A 23,158-nucleotide genomic window follows, 5' to 3' on the forward strand; every position below is an offset into this window, starting at 1 on the left:
ATTAAGAAAAGTTGAAACTCTTGAAGTGTTTTTACAACTTGTCCAAATTCAAGATATTTTTGTATTTAAAAATTTTTTTTCTCTATTTTTATCAAAGAAAATTTTATTTTCTCTTTCCATTTTTTTATACAATAAAAAAAATTGGACTAGATTAAATCACACGTTACAAACAACCTTACAAATAAAGAGATGTGGGTGTAAAATCACAAATTTGCTTTTCTTTTTCCGTAGGTGATTTTTATTCCTTTATTTTTTTCTCCATTTTGGAGAGAGAAAATTTTATCCATTCGAGGTAAAAATAGTATACTTCCATCTTCTTTGCCAAACAAAGAAAAATAATAATCATCCTACCATTTTTTTTGCTAAGTTTTTCATATTCTTTCTTTTCACCTCAATCAAACAAATCCTTAGTTTGGTGTTTTAATTCTAGACAATGAATTTGAAAATAACTTGATTTGAACTATATAAATTTCAAAATTTCTTATTTGGACTTAAATTAAATCATTGAAAATTATTGGAATTCAAAACTTCAAATATATCGTTTGATGTTTTCATTATTTATGAAATTAAATTTAAACTTTCACCTTCAAAGGCCTATTAGATAATGTTTTTTTGTAAATAGATTTTGAATTTCACCTAAGGTATATTCTTATGAGAAATATTGTTTAGTATTTTTCTAAAACTTTTACTAAAACAGTAATTATGTTTAATGAAATTGCATTTGGTTATGTCACTCAATAATTTATGGTGGAAATATTATGCAATAAATAATTACATTTTCTAAAAAATAATAAACCTTACACCAAAAAAAAAAAAGGAATCAATTACTAGAGTTTATATAATAATTAGATAGCTTGTAAACTTCTTTTTAAGGGTCCTTCAACTATTTTTAATTAAAAATTAAAAAAAAAAACAATATGGGCATAATTTCCCTATTTCTCTATAATTCTTTTAGATATTCCTCTACAATTTTTCATGTCTCCACCCAAACAACATACACGCAACAACCTCAAATCCCCTGCACAATTTACTCGAATTTTTAGTAGGTAAACTTTTACTGATTTTTATTTTTATTTGGTCCTTTTCAAACAATATCTTTTTTGACCAATAACAATTTGTCATTCTAACAATAGCAAATTATTTTATTTTTCATTTTTTGACTTGTTTGACTAGCATCTAAGTTGAACTTTTCAACAACCTTTGTTCTCACACCTCACAATTATTTATCCTCGTAGAGTGACACCATACTAAGGGTATTTATCATACATTTTTTCATAACTTGTCATTAATTGTGATTTGGAGTCTATTGAGGATTGTTGTGTCTGTAGCATTACTTTTTAGAGACTCCACCCAAAAAAAAAAATTTGAGAGTACTTTTTGGAGACTCCACCAAAAAAAAAAAAATTGAGAGAGAGAGAGAGAGAGAGAGATCATCAATGGCTTCAAGACCAAGAGGTCGTCCAAGAAAGGTTCAATCTTTTTGTTCTTTTCCCTCTCATTTTTCTTCCACTCTCTCTCTCTCTCTCTCTCATATTTTCAGTTTTCTTCTCTTAAATTAAATTCCTGGACACAAACACAATCCCACATTGTATTATTAAAAAAGAAAAAATTGTCTCTTTCCCATGTTATTTTCTGTCATGTTCTCACACACTTGGTTTTGCAGAAAGATACTCGTCTGGCTGCAGCCCTTGACGCCATGCGCCCCTATGGATTTCCTCAGGATTTGGTCGAAGTCACCGTAGGGGAGCTACTCAATGTGGGTCAGCTTTTGTTTTTGTTTTTGTTTTTTTGCTTTCTATGTTTCAATGTGTTTTTGAAAGCAAAAAACAATAATGGATTTCTGGGTTTTGGCTCAGGTTTATGGTGGAAATGAAGGATGGGTCTTTATTGAAGACTCTTCTTACTCTGTCCTTGTTGAAACATTACTTGAAAAAACAAATTCTCCACAAGATCAGGAGGTAAAGTTTGATTTTTGTTGGTTATATGCTACATAAGTATTCATTTTCCCCTCTTTCATATGCTTTGATTTCTTTTATTGTTACATGCAATTTGAATTACAGCTCATTAAGAAATGTTATTTCTTTTATGCTTGATATCTTAATGTTAAAAAAGAAAAAGAAAGGAAGAACAAAATGAAATATAACTTGCTTGGGAAATCAGTGTCATCCACCTTTTAATTGAGCCCAGACATATATGGCTTCATTGAGGGAAGTTGTACTTAGACATTATGCTAATTTGTCCATTTCAGTTTGAATAGGATCTATATGTAATAAAGCAAAGTTAGTGAACAATCAAACCAGTTTAGCTGTTGCATTCTAGAGTCCTGATATTATTTACATTCCATGATTTCACTTGTAAAGAAAGAAACATACAATAATTCTGTTGTTGCTTGGCTCTTATTCCATTGGGGGTTGCAATTCTGTGAGATGTGCCTATGCCTTTCAGAAACTAATGAAGCATTGAAGCTACATATTTTTCAAAAATATCTGGAAAAGGAGTATAGCACTAAATGTTCACTTAGGAGTTAGAACTACGTCACCATGCCTTGGGCAAGCCACGTTCATTATTTCATTTATTCTGTCGAAAACTAGGAATTCATACTAGTTGTTTCCCAATTTACAGCTGCAAATTTTTAGGTGGTGCTGGTGTATAACTTGATTCACTCCTCCCCTGTAGACAAAAACCCTCAACAACCACCCCCCCCCCCTTTTTTTTTCTTTCGCTTTCCCTTTGAGGAAACCCATAGTTATGTGTTGTTCACAGGTCCTGCAAATTTTAACATACAGGTTAACTGATGTTGTAGTTAGGCTCCATAATGAAGACTGAAGTTAATTTTTTCTCTTGATACTCGCCAAATTATTCTCTAATTGACTGACATCGCTAATACCTATGGCAATGACTCATTGTGTTATGCTATTATCTAGTTAACACCCTCAATTACTCTCTTTAGTGGAGTAATACTAATACCTATTTCTGTTAGTTCTATATATTCTATACAGCTTTGTGGTTCATTAGTTGAACTTCTGTGATAATAATTTATTGGTTGGTAATATCTACATGCACTTAGTGAGTCTTGAACTGAAAATCTCATTTGCCATCTCAATATTATGGGAAGAGGAAGTGTAATTTGAGCTAGAGTTCATTGGCACTTCTACGTAGTGTTTATCTTATAATTAACTACAATTTGGCTCTTGCTAGTTTATACCTTGCACTAGAGGAATTAATTGTGCAATGTAGTCATGAAGCTAGTTTGAACCTTCACATTATTACTAATCAAATTAATAATAATAATAATAATAATAATAATATTAATTTCATTTCCCAATTATTCTTGAAGGATGATTCTCCTCAACATGATCCGGGAGATGCAGATGATCGAGAATCTTCAGCTGTTGGGCCATCCAAACCTACTTGCTCCAACTCAGGGGCCACAGATGCTATGTTGCTAACTAACCAGGCTTTGGACTCAGCCTCACAGCCTAATGAGGCTCCAGACACTGCACATGAATCTCGTAATCAGCTTTTATTCATTTACAGCTTTTGAAATAATATTTTACTCAATTTCTTTCTTTTTCCAACAATCAACATATAAATTCAAGCACATTTAACCAAAAGTTTTATGTGTGGTTGATCCATAAATAAATTGCAGAACTTCTCTGCTACTTTAATCATGTTATGTATGCTCTTATATTGCAGATGGTATGCGTTATCTCCCACCGGCAGCAAATTCTGGTGGTGCTGAAGCTCCTGGGGATAGTCTTGCCCAGTCACCTCCACCTAATGCGGATGATATGCGTTATCTCCCACCACCAGCAGCAGCAAGTTCTGGTGGTGCTGAAACTTTTGGGAACAGTCTTGCCCAGTCACCTCCACATATTACAGATGGTTTGATTTTTCTCCCACCACCACCACCAGCAAGTTCTGGTGGTGCTGAAACTCTTGGGAACAGTCTCGGCCAATCACCTCCACGTATTGCAGATGGTATGCGTTATCTCCCACGGCCACCGGCAGCAAGATCTGGTAGGGCTGAAAATCTTGGGAACAGTCTTGGCCAATCACCTCCACGTATTGCAGATGGTATGTGTTATCTCCCACGGCCACCAGCAGCAAGAGCTGGTGGGGCTGAAAATCTTGGGAACAGTCTTGGCCAATCACCTTCACGTATTGCAGATGGTATGCGTTATCTCCCACGGCCACCAGCAGCAAGAGCTGGTGGGGCTGAAAATCTTGGGAACAGTCTTGGCCAATCACCTTCACGTATTGCAGATGGTATGCGTTATCTCCCACGGCCACCGGCATCAAATTCTGGTAGGGCTGAAACTCTTGGGAACAGTCTTGTCCAATCACCTCCACATATTGCAGATGGTATGCGCTATCTCGCACGGCCACTGCAAGCAAATTCTGGTGTTGCTGAAACTCTTGGGAAAAATCTTGCCCAGCCACCTCCACATATTGCAGGTAGTATGCATTATCTCCCACCACCACTGGCAGCAAGTTCTGGTGGTGCTGCAACAATTGGGAAAAGTTTTGCTCAGTCACCTCCACATGTGAACCAATCCCCACTACCAGATATTCGTCCTACCCGAAGGAGGCGACCTTACCATGGCTGGATTAGCAATGATGAGGAAATCGATCTAGTGCAACTGACACCAGCTCCATTGCCAGAGGGAATAGCGAAGTTGCTTAAGGAGCTAGATAAGTAGAGAAAGCCTAACCTCATTTGGTAGGGAGAGGATAGAAAGAGCATTTGGTAGGGAGGATAGATGATAAAAAGTGGGAGGTAAGAAAAAACTGAAAGGATAGAAAGAATAGTAATGATTCAAAAGTGATAGGATAGAAGAGAAATTAGTTGAAGGATGAAAACTGATGTAAATTTCCTTATATTTGGCTGAAAAGAAAATGAGAAAAATGAAATTTTAATTTGTATAGATTTTTATGTTATGCACATGGCATATGAGAAGTAGTTGTTTCCCATTAATTTTGTATAGTGCTTGAAGGGTTATTACAACAATGCAATAGCGTATTGGTATTTAAATATTGAGTGGAGGTTGCAACCTTGAAATTTTCTCTCCAAAAATGAAATTATGAAAACTATGTATCTTCCAAAATAAATCATGTTGAGCAATTTTTTATTTTTATTTCTTTGGCATAAAAGGGAGCCAAGTAGCCTAAGGAGTATAGGCTTAAGCCTTGAAAGAATAAATAAGAAGCCTAGGCTGGGCTCCATTGAGCATGATAGGGCTGAAACATTACTATTAAAAATGCCCTTTCAATTCCATTGGTAACTGATCTACAAAGCAAGGCTAGAAGACACTGAGTAATGGTACCTACTTTGCAGTAACTGAGATCCCGGATATTTTCATGTTAGAACATGCTTGATGATTATTAAGTTATTGCATCGTAAGAGTATTGATGGCTTAACAATTAGTTATTTTACACAAGAGTGCTTTTATGTTTCCTTCAAGTCAGATACTCTAGGATGTGACTGTTTAGGCGAGAGAGCCGAAGATCTTATCTATAGAAGGGATTTAAAATTTAGGAACTGATTTGGCTATTTTTGAGCTTTGCTTCTTTTTTCTTCCATAATAAGAGGAAGTAGTGTTAGGAAATCTGTTTGATTGCTTATAGCCTATTCCTCTTTCAATTTTAGAATTGTTGTTATCCGTTTTTTTTGAAGTTTGTAACATGTCTTAAACTAAAAGTGAAACCGGTCAAAAAATTTGATAGAAGAGCATGGTGATGATTATGCAGCAATGTTGACCCAATTGTTGGCCTTGTAATGATGATGAGCTATGGCCTCCTAAAGATGTAGTTAAAAGCCTAGTAAAAACATTCGCAATATCTGTGGACTAATCAAGTTTGGGTCAGGAGAACTAAGGAATGCATCCGAGAAAATGGAAATCAAAGAGAATAAAAATATGTACAACAAGATGATGGCTAGTCAATTGGCTATGGGAAAATCAAAGATTCTGTTTCATGGTATGCAGAATGCACATGGAATCTCAGATCACGTAGAATGTGCTGGAGATAAAAGACAGACTATAGTGAAGGAACTGGTAGTACAAACTAATAGCATCTCGGGGGACAATATAAAAATGTAAATTTTTTTTTCTCCTCTGTAGATGATAGTCATACAGTGGCCACTTAATCCCAGACATAATAAAATCAAAATTGAACTGTTGAAACTGGTAATACTGGTAATAATAAAAGAAAGGGGGAGGGGGGGGGGGGGGTTGGGTGTTGACAAAAGCATCAGCAAAAGCTCTTGCACTAGAGTCAAATTGTAAGCTTTGTTGTTTCTCTCCATCCAAATACGTAGATGATCTTATAAATCGCCACTAATGGGTCCCCCAATTGGGTTTGAGGAAAGTTGGCCATTCATATATTTCTACAATAGCAGATTTCAGATCCACAAGTATTTGTTCAACTTTCTTCATAATTCTCTAATAGGCTTCATGTGCTCAAGATCCTGTAGTTAGAATTTTAGTGATTACCCAGTTGGCATACTTAAAATTAAACCCTAACAGTCATATGTAACATAACAGATATATTCAAGTCAGATTTCCAGGAGAGTGAGAAAACAGAAAATGCGCTGAGAAGGACTAAATAGCAGTAAATGCAGCTATCATTTCATCAAAAATTATCCAATTCATGCACTAGTTTCCGTCCAAGGTTGCAATTGACTCCTTGAGAAGTTTCCGCGCTTCTTCTCTTCTCCTGAACAAGCAATTAAACAAACAGTAAGGTCAATTTAATAAGCATTTGGGAGCTATCATAGTGACTACATGTTCACTGCCCTAGGACATTACAGCTTCATTACATATAATGCAAATGTTGAGAAGAAACTTATAATGCTTAAGATGAAGGTTCCTACCTTATGGTATAAAGAAAAACAACAAGAGGCATATATTGCCAATCAACTTTGTTTATTCTAACAATTTCAAGTAGAATAAATTCAAATTCCCTCCTTGGAAGTTTATGGCTACACACCCAATGGATCTTAAACCTACAACCTCACCCTCTACCACGCTCTTACAAGGGGAGGAGGTGCCATCTGAGGTAGAACTAAGTGTGTCACTCAGACCATAAAGTCAGCATGCAATGTCAGCTGTAATTCAGAGATAATTGTCCTATATATATCATAAGCTGCCTTTTAAGGCAAAGAAAGGCAATGCTCAGTAAACACCATACTGAGGACAAAGAGAAGCTGATTTCAACTATCAATTTTCTTGTGCTTCCAGAGTTCCACATACAAGATTAATGATATTTCCTAGCACAATTACAACTCTGCACCAGCCTACAAGAACAGCTTTTATTAAAATGAGAGGAAAAAAACGAAAACACATCAACATCATTATTCCTCCATCTTATGCCAACACATAAATTGTAATTGAGTCGAACCAAGTCCAGGAATGAACTACTAGAGGTTGGCATGAAAAGTAGTCATAGAGCACCTTTTGGAATGTCCTAATGTCCGTGGTCAACTTACATAATTCCTATAAGGGCTCCTGCTTCTCTGTCTGTTGGTCTAGATTTCCTCTAACCCCACGATCTCCACCATGACCAACCATAGGTTAAAGTTGTAACCTTTTGAGTCAGATATAAATATTATGGCTTAGATCTAGGATGCTTGCTCTAATGCCACTGGATACGGTGAGAAATTAGTTCTAGGGTAGAAGGGTTTAAGAAAACTTAGTTCAAGGGTAGAAGAAGGGTTTTTTTTTTTTTTTTAAAAAAAACCAATAATAAACAAGACTAAGTCAAAGAAAAAGATAATAGGAATGAAGTTGGAACAATCAAATATCGATTGCAAGGATATAAAACAGCTCAAGAAATATTCAAATCTAAAATTTCATAAAGTATATAAGAAAAGATTGCCTACAATGACTCAAATGAGGTGATATTTATAATAGTCTTTAGTAACCCTAGAATCCTATCCATTCAACTTGCATAGAACAATCAAATCCTAAGCATTTAACTTCATTTAACAGTCACATTCTATTCACAAAAGTTTTAAAAATACTAAGACATAATAAAAACAAAGCATAACTTAAGAGAAATAAAAGACTGGTCCTGTGATAGCAAATGGATTGAAAAACAGAGTAATGCAACAAAATGAAGTCATCCATCCAACAATCTTAAAAGGGACAAAATGCAAAAGCAATTTTCTCACTTAAGAGCTCAATTGTAATTATCACTCTCTCGCACACAATCAATCGAAGGATTAAATTTCATTTTTTTTGGGAACTAAAAGCTATACATTCAGCAAGTAAAATGACGACACCCTTCCAATGATCTTACAAGAAATCAAGTGCAAAAGAAATTTCTCATATAAAATGCTCAAAAGGGAGATAAACAGTTTTTGATAAGTTCTAAAGGAAGACAAAGTTACACACACTTTCTAAGGTTATACCTCTTTATATCCTCCACAGCTTGTTTACGGCGTTGTATTTGGAGTTCTAGAATGTGAATTAACGTTGCTCGAGCCTATAAGGAAAAGGACAATATATGATGAAGTACCATCCAAAAGAAATGATCACAAATAATCTAGAATGATTTTACCTGATGAGGACGCAATGAATTGAGAAGGTGGTGTAAGTTTTTAAATATAAGGGATATTTCCTCCACTCTCCTTGCATACTGCGATGGTCTCTCAACAAGAACATCAGCAAGCTCCAAAATATGCAGCTGCAACTCTCTATTAAGGGACCTCAGTTCCTTCTTAAAATCTACAAAAAATAATAACAGATAGCAGCTTTTAAAAATCTGGTAGCAAAAAATACTTGTGGGGAAAACAGAAGAGACAAGGGCAGCGGGAGATTACAGAGTGCACTACCAACTGTTTATTTTCCCTACCAATTGATCATAATTTGATGATATATGTGGGCAAACAGATAATAAGCTCTCTCTCTGATATGGGGCATTTCACATGGCAATGGGGTTATGGCCAAGTATTCCACGTGCAGAATTACTTGTACTTTCTTTTAAACATGTATTAATAATTATGCACATGTAGATAATTTTTGGTAGTTGTAAGTGCCAGCATAGTTTGTTCTGGAGTTGTCAGCATAACCAACTCCTTAGTGTATAAATAGCCAAGGTTGGTCATTGTAATCTCACTTTATGATAGTATGAGAATTTTCCTTTCAAATCAGAATTGAGATCTGAGATTAACAATATGGAAACAAATTACTTTGAATCAATTTCCTACATCTTTGCAGAAGTTTCAAAAGGCTGCAATGGTAGACAACGTGCTTAAGAGATTAACAATCAGAAAACCCATATGATCTTAAATGTATGGAAAAATCCAGATTAAGGAAAAAAAATCATTCATCACTAGTGTCCAAACTAGTTTCAACAACAGGAGGGAAAGAGTCCCCTCCTAATGTTGCTTTCTACACTTTTTATCAATAATCTGGAAAATAATGAATCACTCAACATTCAAGAAGCAAGGAAGAGTGAAGAGGAAAAAAATTAATTCTGCTAGAAACCTGACCAATTTATTTGGCAAAAAAAAGGGGAAAAAAATCTTATTATCAAAGAAAGTAGAACTTTATAAATGATCAAATAGTTGACTACCCTTAAGTAGTACTTGCAAAAGATTTAGTAAAAGCGCCACAAATTCATACCGATATTTGGTCCCTTTGGGTATAGCTGGCGCACTCCTTGTTCTTCCAAGGTTGGAAGCACATCATCAGTCTAGACAAAACATTGGAAAAATTATCATGGAAAAATAGAATAATGACAGAAGCCTAATAATTCAATCATAATATAAGCTCAATGATTTCATCAAATCCAAGCTGTGGACTTAAGACCTACAAACTCAAGATATTAAAACCACCTTCCCTGCTTATGCATTTTCAGGAAATTCTCTTCACTTTCTATTGTTGCTTGTGAACAAACAGGGGATACATTCTTCAAATTGTTAAGTACAAACAATAGTTCAGCACAATGAACTTTCACATATAAACTCTATGACTAAACATACTCCTAAAAAGGCAGGACCAATAAATCAAAACTAGGATATTCACATGTATTTTGCAAGAGAGAATAAAAACCAAAAAAGGGGGAATTCTCACAGTGTAGTTGCTTCCAAAGCAAACGTAAGTCCCTTCAATAGGAGGGGGAGGCTCAGGAGCTGACTTTGGGTTTTGTAAGTAATCTTTGTATAGTCTGTAATACGGTGGTGGCGGCGGGTACGTAGCTGTTGCCATTAGAAGCTCCTCCTAACCAAACCCTGAACATCAAACAAGTTCATGAAAAATATAAATGCAATTGTCAAAGATTTCCACAAAAAAAAAAAGTTAAACCAGCATGAATTCTTGAATTAAAGGCTTTCCAAACAATTCATTTCCTCCATTTTTTCTAAGCAACCAAACAAAAGGCAATCTAATGTAACAGTTCTTTTCCTCACTTTTTTTCTAAAAAATCAAACAGTGGGTAAATCCAACAACTAAACCTTAGTCCCAATCTTGTTTTGGGTTGAATATGGTACCTTAATAGATTATTTAGGGTCAGCCACACGTATTCTTGTTTGCCATTCCATTCTATCCTAAGTTATAATCTTTGTTACTTCCTTAATTGACATGTCTACTTATGTTATATTTGGACTTCATGTACCAAATCCAACAACCCCTAAAAGAAAGAGTTAACTCCAAAACTTAACACATACCATGAAATAAGAAAAAATAAAGAAACCCAGTTCATATAATCCAATGCAAGACCAAAATGAATACACAAAACCCAAAAAAAAGAAGAAAAAAAAAAACTTACAACTCCAAAAATCAAAGAGCTAAATTTGATATGTGTAACAAAATCATGTAAAATAACAAAAAACCTAAGCTTATAGACATAGCAATACAACACCGTAAGCTCACAATTGCATTGAATTTGAATCAGAGAAAATTATTGCAGAAAAAAGAGATATATAAGTAAGAAAGCGAATCTGAAAATTGAAAAGCATAGAGAAATAGAGAGATTGAAACTCAAATGAAAGGGACGCGAAAATGAGAGTGAGGCCGGAAGTACCTGTTAAGAGTATCGAAAAGTTGTGTAGTTGAATTTCTTCTTCGCTGCTCTAGTTGCTCTGTTTCCCCCTGATTTCAAATCCCCAAATCCAAGTCTATTTCTTTATTTATTTGCTGGCCCAAACGGGGATTTGGATTTGGAAATCCATGTTTCCAAACGGGGTTTTTTATATTATTATTATTATTTTTTAATCTCAATAAACAATTTCCATCCCAAAAAATACACTTGGTCACTGGTTTGCTTCTCGAGCGTGTTTATATATATATTTCAAGTGATTGCTTTTGGTAAATAAAGTCTGAACAAGTATTGCTGATGGTTTATGAAGTTTTAAAAGTGAAGTTTTTCAAAAATAAAAATAAAAATGAATATCATTAACCCTTCTATCAACCATTTGTTTAGAGAGTTTCAACCTATGATGTCGCTTCTGATGGTAGTTCTTTATCATCAGACCAATATATCAATCAGTTTTTTTGGTATAGGCAGAGATTGAACCCCAAATCTTTTCTTTTTATCCATATGTCCAATGTAATAATAATAAAATATTTAAGTTATATGATAATCTTTTATTATTAAAAAAATTACACATGATAGTCTACCCAAAAAATAGCTTGTTATGTTGGGTCTCAAAAAAGTTTACACAATGCAAGTGTTGGTTTGGGAGCTCTATCTTTTATTATTAAAAGATATGCTAATATTTAGTAGTTTTTAGTTTTTACTATGTTACATATGTGACAAAAAGCTAAAGACTAGTCTAGTTTTGTTAAATTTAGAAAAAGAAAGGTGAGTCAACAAGAAAGATGCAAAAGCTAAAAATATTTTGCCAGAGGAAAACATAGTGCAAGTGCTAGTCTCAAAATTTTAAAGGATTTTATGTTTTAAGGGGGATAAAAATTCAAGCCTTGGTATAATGGTAATTTTCTTTAGGGGTGTTCAGCCAACCTATCAATCTTCCAAAATCGACTGGATCTAACGCAACCTATTGAATTGGGTTAAATTTTAGTAGGGGTGGGGATTCGTGTTTGCGTGTCGGGTTTGTGTCGTGTTTATTAGTATTTGACTATATAGGTCAATCCTAACCCAACATGTTTATTAAATGAGTCAAAATTCTTCAACCCTAACACAACTTATTTATTAAAAGGGTCAGTCGTGTCAACTTGTTTATTAGATTTTATCCAAAAAAAAAAACTAATTTTAGTGTCACTCAAATTAATATGAATTATGAAAAACCAAACAAATAAATATTTTTAATATATTCAGAACTAACGAGTAACTACATCACAAATTAATAATCATTCAAAATTAAAGTATATTTCAATATCATAATATAATCAATCATAATATGTTAAATAAAATAAACCATAACAACTAATAATTTTATATATTTATGGTTTAAAGGGTATTTTGGTAAAATGCCATTTATTTAAATGGGTCAGACATGTTGAATGGTTCTATGTGATATACACTAACCCAACCTATTTATTAAACGGGTTAGTCGTATTAACTCGAATATGATATGAACTCATTAAGTCTCAACTCATAACTTATTAATTTTGTGTCATATTGTGTCAGATTTGCGAGTTGTGTCCAATTTTGCCACCTCTAAATTTCAGGAATTAGTGGATTGGATTGGGTCGTCGAAATTATGATTGGACCAACTCTAATAAGCTGAAAAATATACCCACCTCGGCTATACCTATACTTTCTAAGAGCATTCATATTCGCAATCTTCGTACTATTTTATTTTACTATCTCAAAAATTACTTTATCAATTATATCATACCATTTTACAATATACCCAATATTCTAACTTTTATTTTCCTATTCAATAAAATAAAACAATCTAATATCTCTCAATAAAATAATATATACTACCCAATAAAAAAAATGAAATTTAAGTTTACAATGGGTAAGCAGTAACTTGTATTTCTAGAAGTCTACTATAGCACTATTGTAAAACTTTTTTAACTTTTTACAAATACAAGACCAAATAATGGGGTTGTTTGGTACTTTGATCCTAAAATTTGGCTACATATAACATATATATAAGGGAACTCTGACCTATCAGATAATAAAATAAATCTCTGATTTGCTGTATAGTGGATCCTCAAGCGCTGCATCAAATAGCAACCTCTCTGATTACCAAGCATCACCCAAACCCAATTCACATTCATGTCAAGCGCATCAAATTACCAAACAGAAGCTAAAAAACAAATATGAATAATGACCTGAATAAAAAAAGAGGGTTATAGAAAGCAGTGGCAATTTGGTATTAAAAAAAAAAAAAAAAAAAACTGTGTCGTTTATTCAGAAAAGAAACGACGTCGTCTAAGACGACTTATTCGTTCATCCTCTCTCATCTCATCGAGCGACGGCCAGGTTTTGGCCCAACACTTTAGTCTTTTTTCTTCAGCCTCAGTCCTTAGGCGTCGCTCGTAACTCTTGAAAGAGAATTTTCATAAAGATGGAGAAAGAGGAAGCAGAAAAAGCAGAAGCGAGTCAGATGAGGATATTCGTGGGAGGATTGGGAGAGAGCGTGACTGCTGAAGATTTGCAGAGGATGTTTGGGTCATTGGGTGTTGTTGACAGACTTGATATTGTCAGGACCAAATCTCGCAGCTTTGCCTATGTTGATTTCTCCCCTTCTTCTCTTAAGTCTCTTTCCAAGCTCTTCAGCACTGTAAGAACAAAAAAAAAAACACACGTTATCAATTCTTTTCATTTTTGACGAGGCTTTACTAGTTGAGCTAACTGGAATATGTATTTGTTTATGTTGTTTAGTTGAATTCATTGCAAATACAAGTCCAACTTTTAGACTTGTACATAATATAGCCATGCTTCCCCATGTGGGATTTTGTAGGGTTTGATTTGTTTGAGTATGTATGATTAAGACTAAGCTCTCCATTTACATGTGCATACAACAAGCCATTTTGTAATGTGTAGATACAAGTATAGAACATTGTGTCTCCAACCCATTAACAACAACGACAACAAGTCTTAATCCCAAAATTTAGGGATCCGGTATGGATCCTCAACAGATTAGTTAGAACTTAGAATGGGAGAAGGTGCCAGCTGAGCTAGAACTCCATGGCTCTTTGAACCATGTCTGTATCAGAACTTAGATCCCATAAGTCAGATTTTTTTGTGCATTTGCTCTCGGAAATACTTTAACTGGTGACAGATAAATGTTGTTTTAGGGTGAACCATTCAATTGCAAATTTTGGGTGCATAATATGGAAAATGGAACAAGTTGAAGAGAGTCAATGGCTATAAGAACAAAAGAATAACAAAAGCATTAACTTACCACAGTCCCATGGCACTCCCTGTTGTGGATTGTCAACGTTATTCTTTGTTTCTCCAGTGTACATATATTGTAATAGATATTGTATCCAATGGTGCAGAAAATAAAATAACAAAGTTGATGCAAAACTTGGAATTACTGCGTGTTACGCTGTAGCAACATAATAATCAAATGCCTTCAGTGAGAGATAATGGTAAAATATCTGAGTAAAGCAGGGCTCTAGCACCTGCTACATGGACGTGAATGAAATCAAGTTGTGTATTTAGTTACCTGCTATGATGTGTTATCTTGGTCTCTCTTCCTCCAAAAACAAGGGGAAAAGGATGTGGTCACAGGTTCAGTCCTGTACAGGTCCATCATGAGAAGCTGGAATTTCTCTTTTACTTTTCTTTTTAACGTGTGCTGGATTTTATTGCCTACACTGATCCCCTCTATGCAACTACACAGTATAATGGGTGTGTCTGGAAGGGAGGGAGGTTAAAGCTTGAGAAGGCTAAAGAACATTATCTTGTCCGTTTGAAACGAGAGTGGGCAGAACAAGCTGAACTTGCAAGTAGGGCACCTGATAATGGTTTTGGTGCGAATGAAGACATAGCCTCTTCCAACAAGCCTAAGAAAGACCTTAATTCAGAAACAAAGCAACTTCGGATTTACTTTCCCAGCTTAAGAAAGGTGAATATGGGTCTGATATGTATGTTTTGATTTTCATTTGCACAAGTTGATGTGTCTCATTTTCTCTTAGCATATATACAATTTTATGTGTCTATATATTGTCAATTCTCATTTGCACTCAACGTCACTGCATCATAACAACTGGGATCAAGCATTTGAATGCACTGTTGCTTGAAACTGTGCCTTTGCATGGTTATGTATGAATCTGTTGTGCAGGTGAAATTATTGCCATTAAGTGGAAGTGGCAAACACAAATACAGTTTCCGAAATGTTGAGGTTCCTCCTCTCCCAATTCATTTCTGTGATTGTGAAGAGCATTCTATTGATCCTCACCCTGCAAAAGAAAAACAAACTAATGATCTAGAAGCACAAAGTGGGGGCATGAATGAGGAAGAGATTAACATAATGAATTCAGTGATGAACAAGCTCTTTGAAAGGGAAAAGGTATCGGATGCTGCACATAGTGAAAATGGACAGGCCAAGGAAAGAGATAATTCTGCCAAATTGATTTCTGGCTTGCAATTTGATGAGAATGAAGCTGACTCTGAAACGGATGAAGATAATCTCATAATTAATGTGGTGAAAAGGAAAAACAATAGGATGGATTTGTTAAGTGTCCAGGAAAAGGAGCAAATTTCTGAAAATCAGGTAGAATTTTAAGGTTCAATTTGTAGAGTATAACTGTTTTTTCTGTTTTACTTATGCTGATGATCCCTATACTTTCTGCCTTTCTGGCCTAAATTTCTCTATCTGTATTGGACTCCCAGGACTTCAGTGGCAAGCGAACTTCCAAGGATGGGCAAAATCAGCAAGAGCAGAAAAGGAATACCGTACCTCCTAACAAGAAGAGGAAATCACTCAATCAAGAAAGTGATGAAAATGGATCTCTCTCTGCTATCACTAGAGGCAAGGGGAAGTTAAAAACCCATTCAGATGAATCAGCTGTATTGGGAGCTCAACTGGCTGAACCAGAATCTGGTATCCAACAATCAGCTCCAGTTGTTTCTTGGTCTCAGAAGTCTTCATGGAGAGCTCTTGTTGGTGATAATAGAAACACTTCATTCAGCGTCTCACATATCTTGCCAGGCATTGCCTCTAGCAAGGAACAGCAACCAAAATTTGATGGTTCATCTGTGCCTGACTCCACTGTCAGCAAAAAGGACAACCTAGTAAGGCATAGAGATCACTTGGAAAGTCATTCAAGTGAAACAATTAAAGAGGACGACTCCCAGGACTTGGAATTCAGTGGCAAGCAAACTTCCAACGATGGGCAAAATCAGAATGCTCTCAAAGAGCAGAAAAGGAATACCGTACCTCCTAACAAGAAGAGGAAGTCACTTAATCAAGAAAGTGATGAAAATGGATCACTCTCTGCTATCACTAGAGGCAAGGGGAAGTTAAAAACTCATTCAGATGAGTCAACTGTATTGGGAGCTCAACTGGCTGAACCAGAATATGGTATCCAACAATCAGCTCCAGTTGTTTCTTGGTCACAGAAGTCTTCATGGAGAGCTCTTGTTGGTGATAATAGTAACACTTCATTCAGCGCCTCACATATATTGCCAGGCATTGCCTCTAGCAAGGAACATCAACCAAAATTTGATGGTTCAGCTGTGCCTGACTCTACTGTCAGCAAAGACGACAACTTAGTAAGGCATGGAGATCACTTGGAAAGTCATTCAGGTGAAACAATTAAAGAGGAGGTCACAGAAACTCAGCCTGCCAAACCTAGTGCAGCTTCAACTAATTCTGGCAGAGGTGCTGCTTGGCTCCAGAAATCCTCTTGGACACAATTGATTAGTGAGAATAACAATGGTTCATTTAGCCTTGAACAACTTTTGCCTGGTATTTCTTATGAAAAGCAAGTGCAAGCAAAGCCCAATAGCTTGGACATTGTTGATTCCACCAACGGCGAGCACAGTGATTTAAGGAAAGATGATAATAGTGAATTTCCTGGAAATGGATCTACTATTTTGGTAACTGGAGAGGACGTTAGGAGTACTCCAGAGAAACATCAGCAGACTGTTGTGGGTAATAATGAGGCCCTCGCTCCAATATTTGAGAGAAAACATGATTCAGCTCCAAAGCTAACATCTACTAGGAATGTTATAATTGGTGAAACTTGTTCTTTTATGAGAAGTGCTGCTTCTCTGAAAGAGTGGTCAAAAGCTAAGGCTGCTTTAAGTGGATCACTCAAGAGAAAAAGTGGTGAGAAATAGATGCTTTCAGTGCGTTTGGAGTTATGTTTACTAAGTATAAGGTGTTTGACATTGCCATCAAATTTAAGAGCACTGTCCTAACTTTTGCTTAATTTTGGGGTTTTACTCTGGATCAGGCCTCTTTGTATGTACTTTTGTTTCATTTTCTGTCTGTTTTGTTATGGTGCGGAAAGGAAGTATATTTACTATATTATGTTCTGAGTGTTCACATGATGTTACTTAAAGCAGACAGCTGAGAAGCATTTCAAGGAATTCTCTCTTTCTTGTACTTGTAATTTTCTTGTTATCATTAGGGGTGAAAAAAATAAAAATAGAAGTATTCTATTATTCTATAAAGAGAGCAGCCTTTTACAGAGCAGTCAATCAATTTTACAACTTTCACTTGCATAAATCGATTGAGAATCTCAATTGAAGGAGATAAATTTCATATATTCTTTTTTCCTTCTCATCTCTGCTCATCTAAATAACTTTTTAAAAATTTTTTATAAAAATTTTGGTACAACTTGTGCATAATATATATACATGAAAAGGTCCTCCAACCCTACTGGTTGAAGTGGTTAACTTTTATTTTTATGTACTACTATCAACTATGGTGTTGATGAAGCCTTTTTGGGGGTTTTTTATTGTCGAGGCCGCTTTTGACCACTTAACCGTTCAGATTCAATAGAATCGGAGTCAGAGGGTTTATGCTTTGACAGTGAAGATGAAGAACTGTCGGTTTTAGACTCTACTTGTCTTGGCGGGGAGGCATGGGCAGGAATTAAGGGAGCCCCAGCTTTCTCTTGCTCTTCCAAAAGTTTCTTCAAGTACTCTCCATGCTGCTCTATGAGTAGTTGAAGAGACTTTTGTACCTACTCAAACCAAAATAATTATATACACATCATTACAAACCAATTAAAGTTAAAAAGAAAGGTTCAAGGCAAAAAAAGGAACGTAAAAAAAAAAAAAAAATCAATACTAGTCTAGCAGCTAGCTTGACATGAATATATGTACATATTTAGTACACCTTCAGCTGTTCATGGAGCTGCATTTGAACTTCAACTTGCATGCGCAAAGCCTCTGTAATTGACAAGTTTCTGCTACAAAAAGCAAGTTGAAGTAAGAGAGTAAATTTATACAAAAGGAAAAAGGGAAAATAAAAAAAGAGACCACAGAATTTGACCTTGTTAGACATTCTTCATTATCATTGTTGGTTGAAGCTGACTTCTTTTGTTCAAAGCTGGAAGTCTCTCCATCTTAACAGCACAAAGTTAAAGCATGTCAGATGTCACTGTTCAATTTCACAATTATCTAAAGGGCCTTTAAAATAGAATCAATTCAATATCAGTGCATATTTTTCATTCTGGTAAGTGGTGTAAAAAAAAATCCAATAGCGAACTTTTAAGAGTCAATTTTTAATTAGCCCTAAGCTTACTTTTTTACAGAACATAGTTGTACAACATTTGAAAAACATATTGTCTTCAAATTTTGGGAAACTATATATACATCTGACTTAATAAATCTGAAGAAAAGAAAGGCAAGACATGCCAACATTGAGAAAATCAAAATGAGAATTGGAATGACTAGGAGTCACCTCTTAATATTGCATTTGGGTGAGAAAAAAAGCAGTTCAATCTGAGGGCTTGAAGAAGTGAGAGAGTGGGATTTTTGTGAAGGAAGATAAAACTTAAAGCAAGATGAAGAAAAATATGTAAAAAAAAAAACCAGAATGAACTTTGTTTTGCAACATTATCTTTACCATGTTTCAATTCTGGCACATTCTTGGCAAGTCGGTATTTCTGCAGATCATATTCCTCAAACAGGTCAGTTGATATGGAATAGATGTTTAATCTTCAGTATGATTAAAGCCACATTGTGTATCTAAAAGTTACCTGCAAGTGGCTCTTGATATGGTAGATACTCAAACCTTCAGCATTCATGAGCTTCAAAATGCTCTTTGGAGTAGCATCTATAATATATAGCAACAATTGTGAGCCATAGAAATAAAATCATTTAGATCTTCCTGATTATTTAAAGATGGTTTGCTCACTCTCAGGGCCACCAAGTTTGTTGACTGCATCTAAGAAATGCTCATGGAGCTCTGGTGTCCATCTTATTCTTGCCTTATGTGCCACTATAGCCTCTGGAAATTCTTGTTTTGAATTACTCTGGTCATTCATACGCATGACTGAAGGACAATCATTCTTGCTGTCTTGCAAGTCTGTGATCGCAATTTGTGAAATTTGTGGCGATTCATATATTTCCTACTTAAAATGAATAAGATTATTCAACAAGAAATGCTATAAACACACACACACACACACACACACACATACACAAACAAACAACCCTACTTATAATGGTGGAGGGGGATTTGAACTTTGATTCTCCTCATAAAGGAAACCATGAAATGCCACTGAACTAGACCAGCTTAATTCAAACATACAGGAGTTATTAACTATAGTTTGCCTTGAGAACCAAGATCACATAATGATGTTTATGTAGGAAAGAGTTATCAAATTCATGGTTTCAATGTTTATCATTTTTGTGGATGTGTATAGATAATTAAATGGGTACTAGAAAAGGGGTGAAAATCATTAGATAGTTGTCTTTTGATCGAACCTATACAAAAATAACTAAATAAATAACTATAACTCTCTGCATTGCTTTAGAAGATCTGTAGAGTCCAGATGATGCTTGATTATTTGATTGAATGAATTCTCTAGTACCAAGGTTCCAAAGTGAGATAAGTGAATTGATCTCATTCTTTTTATGCTCTATTTGAGGAACTTCAAAAGCAAAAATTACTCAGCAATCAAGAAAATAGAGATGGAGAGAGAGAAGATTTTTGCAGGTAATGCATTTTAAGTACTTCATATTTGTAAAATATGTACGAATATGTAACAAAGTTGCACTCACATCAAGCCTGGGGTTGTCTCTGGTATCATTTATAGCCATGTTGAGCTCTTCAGACAAATTTTGTAATTCCAACTGCTGTGATAATGTTAAGCTGTCACTTGCATAATTCTCGCCCCAGAAAATACCATCAGAACATTGTCCAGGAATATTGTATTCAAATCCCTTCATCAAGTCAAATGATGTCTCTTTCCCACATCTACCATTTTCACCTCCACCTGAAAGCAATGAAGGCTTTGGTGAATTAACAGCAGGAGGGCACCCGTTGTAGTTCGGGGGATTTGGTAGGAAAGGTTGGTTTCCAAGATAGCGTGAAGTCTCAGGGCTTGTTGAAGATGAAAAATGTAAACTGGTACAGAACATAGAAGAAGGAGCATAAGTGCTTTTAGGATTTTGGATACAAGAGCTATCGGATTCATTAGACAAATGTTTTGCACATAAATTCTTGCCTTTTGGCGAGGGAGTTTGTGTAAGGGAATTGGGTGGTTTTGGTTGTATGCAATGGGGGAGAACACCTGGTGATGAGCTGCACTTCAATGAATATAGGCCTTGTGAATCCATAGTCGATGTAATATGAACAGGAGAAGATCCAATCAAGTGTGTTTGCAAAACCCCTCCAAGATTTTCTCCTTGACTTATTGAAGTACTTCTGGGGAGATTCATGGCCTTCAAATATAAGCTCTGTTCTTCTTCAACTCTGTAAAAGTTGTAAATCAATCACATTACTTTGAAGTTTGAAAACAGATAGATTAAGACATTAAAAACACTATGGAAAAAGGTTACATAGTGAGCAATAGCAGTATCATAGTTTGAGTTTATGAGCTTTTATGTTTATGCATATGCTTTCAGAAAATTTTGTATTCAAGCACATACTTTGCAGTAACATCTCATATTCAAGCACATATATGCATCTCGATTTTAGCATCTAAGACCAGTCACCAAAACCACATAAATCTGGAGTTTTTAGAGGAACAACTCCACATGAGACCAATACATAAATGGGACTAGGAAAGGCACAAGACATATCCTTCACTTGGACAAGATAATGCCAACAAATGGATCAGACACATAACAAACCGATCAGAAACATGGTAAGAGCATATCTTGTCACTTTCAGCTGGAACTATTATGCAATTCAGAGTAGTCAATGGCCCAAAACAAGCAAACAACATATAGCTCAAGCAAGCAAAGAAGCCTGCAAGCTCAGGTGGCACTCAAACCAGATCCTTGCTATTTTACATTCCGGACCATATATATTGGCAATGGCACAATTAGGCAAAGAAAGACATAATTCTCTAATAGAAATTTCCAGTAATAGAGCATAAGTGATAAGACAGTTCAGCTGAATGAATCATTAATTAGATGCATAATAATGTGACAAAACATCCGCACAACATATTGACAAAAATAGTGAAATGGAGAGAGACATCTTCTAATCAAACAGTCAATAAAATCCTCCAGTTTGTTCTCCATCAAGATTACCAAATTCAGAATGATCATTGTTAAGTTATACATCTTTTCTTTGTTCTTTAAGAAGCAGAAGAAGAGGTGTCAATATTTTCCTTATTGATTCAACCTGTATATGACCAATATCCAAATAAATAAGTTAAGTATTTAGCTAGCTATTGTAAATTATGAATCAATTTGTAATAAATAAAATCAACAAACAGCATGACATTTCACAGAGGAATTATGCCAAATGAAAATGGAGGGACAAAATAAATGCAGAATATATATGTAGAAACTGTCAGAGAGAGAAAAAAAAAAAAAAAGGAAGAAGAAGAAGAAAAGAAGATAAACAAATATATCATAATACTTATAGAAATAATAACCACCAGAGAAACCTCATCCATGCCCATCATCATAGCATCAAAAAATACATCTAATATTATCATGAAAGAACTTGAAACAACCACAAAGAGAGGGAGAGTGAGAGAAATAGAGAGAGATAGAGATACCTAATAAGACTGATCTAAATTAATGGAGAACACACATACACTAGATAGATTCTTTAATATATGTGTTTATCCATATTTTAATTAGAAAAAAAAAAAGAGAGGGCTTAATAGGCTAGTACAACACAAAGTGCACAACTGGCATTTGTATAAACTAGTCTACTGACCAATAGCAAATGAAATGGTCATGATGATAATAATAACGACAATGATAAGTAATTGAACATCGTTCAATCACGTAATTAAACCCAACTTGCTTGGTTATGTCCAACAACACACGTATGTCATACGTGTCCACCAAAAGCTGATTTTCAACTTTATCTTTCTATATATACATTCACAATATGCGTTCGGTACCTTGTTCAAAACAGAAAACTACACAAGAAGTTGACGAGAATTTTGAAGTGGCTTTGACAGGTTGTTACGAGGATTATTCTCAGAAAGACAAAACTCATTGGCCACATATAATTGGTTGCTGTATTAAAATATTTAACGAGTTATTCTAAAACCATAACCAATTACACATTAATTTTCACAACTATCTAACGGGACAAACTGTGAACAGTTGGTTATCACTTTCACGTAAACTCGCTACATTTTTTACATCACTCAAAGTCAATCACGCTAAATAGTTGTGAAAATAAGCGTGAAACTAGTGGTGCATCGAGAATTTTTCATTTTTAATTAACTGACTTGACACGCAACTCTATCAAAGTTAAACAACTCATGGTATACTTAAGCGCGTGAAAAACAAACGTTATTACTACGTTGTTGGTTTCTTATTCGATTGATTAATGAATGAAACCCAGAAGGACTACCGACTGGGTTTAAGATAATACGTTGGCCCGCACAGCTCATTGTTTTTCTTAATAAGTATGCAATGCAATGCAAGGCACCGTGATAGAAGAAGCAAGCAAGGTCATTGATGATTGCTTTCTCCCTCTTTAAGTTTTCGTTGTTCTAGCCCACAAAAGCAATCCAGCTATATATTTGTGAAGTCTTATCTTCCACTGTGTTTGTTGGGGTCTCTTTCGTTGACCTGGAAAACTGGAACTGTCTGAACATGAAGGAAAAATATGGATGACGGTAAG

The 23,158-nt window shown here is 35.1% G+C and overlaps 4 protein-coding genes and 1 long non-coding RNA gene across 8 annotated transcripts; 2 read left to right on the forward strand and 3 right to left on the reverse strand.

The window, feature by feature from the left end:
• The first annotated feature begins 1,405 nt into the window (after positions 1-1,405).
• Positions 1,406-5,138, forward strand: LOC142643557 (uncharacterized). The gene is made up of 5 exons (XM_075818233.1): positions 1,406-1,469; positions 1,664-1,756; positions 1,857-1,958; positions 3,338-3,512; positions 3,697-5,138. The coding sequence occupies exons 1-5, from the start codon at positions 1,437-1,439 to the stop codon at positions 4,701-4,703; spliced, it is 1,410 nt and encodes a 469-aa protein (XP_075674348.1). The 5' UTR covers positions 1,406-1,436; the 3' UTR covers positions 4,704-5,138.
• A 1,114-nt stretch (positions 5,139-6,252) lies between these two features.
• LOC142643558 (mediator of RNA polymerase II transcription subunit 7a) lies at positions 6,253-11,164 on the reverse strand. The gene is made up of 6 exons (XM_075818234.1): positions 11,029-11,164; positions 10,080-10,237; positions 9,630-9,699; positions 8,563-8,729; positions 8,414-8,487; positions 6,253-6,717 (listed from the first exon to the last, which is right to left on the reverse strand). Exons 2-6 carry the CDS (start codon positions 10,212-10,214, stop codon positions 6,657-6,659), a joined length of 507 nt encoding a protein of 168 aa, XP_075674349.1. The 5' UTR covers positions 10,215-10,237; positions 11,029-11,164; the 3' UTR covers positions 6,253-6,656.
• Positions 11,165-13,237: 2,073 nt separating this feature from the next.
• On the forward strand, positions 13,238-17,575 carry LOC142642889 (protein REPRESSOR OF SILENCING 3). Its single transcript, XM_075817328.1, has 4 exons — positions 13,238-13,705; positions 14,774-14,998; positions 15,215-15,646; positions 15,766-17,575. Exons 1-4 carry the CDS (start codon positions 13,490-13,492, stop codon positions 17,215-17,217), a joined length of 2,325 nt encoding a protein of 774 aa, XP_075673443.1. The 5' UTR covers positions 13,238-13,489; the 3' UTR covers positions 17,218-17,575.
• On the reverse strand, positions 13,563-14,766 carry LOC142642891 (uncharacterized). Its single transcript, XR_012845761.1, has 3 exons — positions 14,597-14,766; positions 14,330-14,476; positions 13,563-13,703 (listed from the first exon to the last, which is right to left on the reverse strand). It is a non-coding gene; the product is annotated as an uncharacterized LOC142642891 (long non-coding RNA).
• Positions 17,520-22,228, reverse strand: LOC142642890 (myb family transcription factor PHL6-like). Of its 4 annotated transcripts, none has more exons than XM_075817331.1 (8): positions 22,071-22,228; positions 20,116-20,809; positions 19,247-19,460; positions 19,089-19,165; positions 18,956-18,995; positions 18,380-18,452; positions 18,224-18,293; positions 17,520-18,068 (listed from the first exon to the last, which is right to left on the reverse strand). In XM_075817331.1, exons 2-8 carry the CDS (start codon positions 20,773-20,775, stop codon positions 17,838-17,840), a joined length of 1,365 nt encoding a protein of 454 aa, XP_075673446.1. In that variant the 5' UTR covers positions 20,776-20,809; positions 22,071-22,228; the 3' UTR covers positions 17,520-17,837. The 4 variants fall into 4 exon arrangements, with proteins under 4 accessions (XP_075673446.1, XP_075673447.1, XP_075673444.1 ...); XM_075817332.1 differs by lacking the exon at positions 22,071-22,228 and adding an exon at positions 21,948-22,037; XM_075817329.1 differs by lacking the exon at positions 22,071-22,228 and adding an exon at positions 21,957-21,976.
• Positions 22,229-23,158: the final 930 nt, after the last annotated feature.

This window comes from Castanea sativa, chromosome 7, assembly GCF_040712315.1.
Source record: "Castanea sativa cultivar Marrone di Chiusa Pesio chromosome 7, ASM4071231v1".
NCBI classification, from domain to species: Eukaryota; Viridiplantae; Streptophyta; class Magnoliopsida; order Fagales; family Fagaceae; genus Castanea; species Castanea sativa.

Coding starts and splice junctions, on each gene's coding strand:
- LOC142642889 (XM_075817328.1), top strand. CDS start 13,490: ATGGAGAAAGAGGAAGCAGAAAAAGCAGAAGCGAGTCAGATGAGGATA. Junction 13,706..14,773: donor TTTCCAAGCTCTTCAGCACT/GTAAGAACAAAA, acceptor GCAACTACACAG/TATAATGGGTGTGTCTGGAA. Junction 15,647..15,765: donor AGCAAATTTCTGAAAATCAG/GTAGAATTTTAA, acceptor TTGGACTCCCAG/GACTTCAGTGGCAAGCGAAC.
- LOC142643558 (XM_075818234.1), bottom strand. CDS start 10,214: ATGGCAACAGCTACGTACCCGCCGCCACCACCGTATTACAGACTATAC. Junction 9,700..10,079: donor GCTTTGGAAGCAACTACACT/GTGAGAATTCCC, acceptor TGTTTTGTCTAG/ACTGATGATGTGCTTCCAAC. Junction 8,730..9,629: donor CCCAAAGGGACCAAATATCG/GTATGAATTTGT, acceptor TATTTTTTGTAG/ATTTTAAGAAGGAACTGAGG.
- LOC142643557 (XM_075818233.1), top strand. CDS start 1,437: ATGGCTTCAAGACCAAGAGGTCGTCCAAGAAAG. Junction 1,470..1,663: donor CAAGAGGTCGTCCAAGAAAG/GTTCAATCTTTT, acceptor TTGGTTTTGCAG/AAAGATACTCGTCTGGCTGC. Junction 1,757..1,856: donor CCGTAGGGGAGCTACTCAAT/GTGGGTCAGCTT, acceptor GTTTTGGCTCAG/GTTTATGGTGGAAATGAAGG.
- LOC142642890 (XM_075817329.1), bottom strand. Junction 19,166..19,246: donor CAAACTTGGTGGCCCTGAGA/GTGAGCAAACCA, acceptor TATATATTATAG/ATGCTACTCCAAAGAGCATT. Junction 18,453..18,955: donor TGTGCCAGAATTGAAACATG/GTAAAGATAATG, acceptor TGTGCTGTTAAG/ATGGAGAGACTTCCAGCTTT.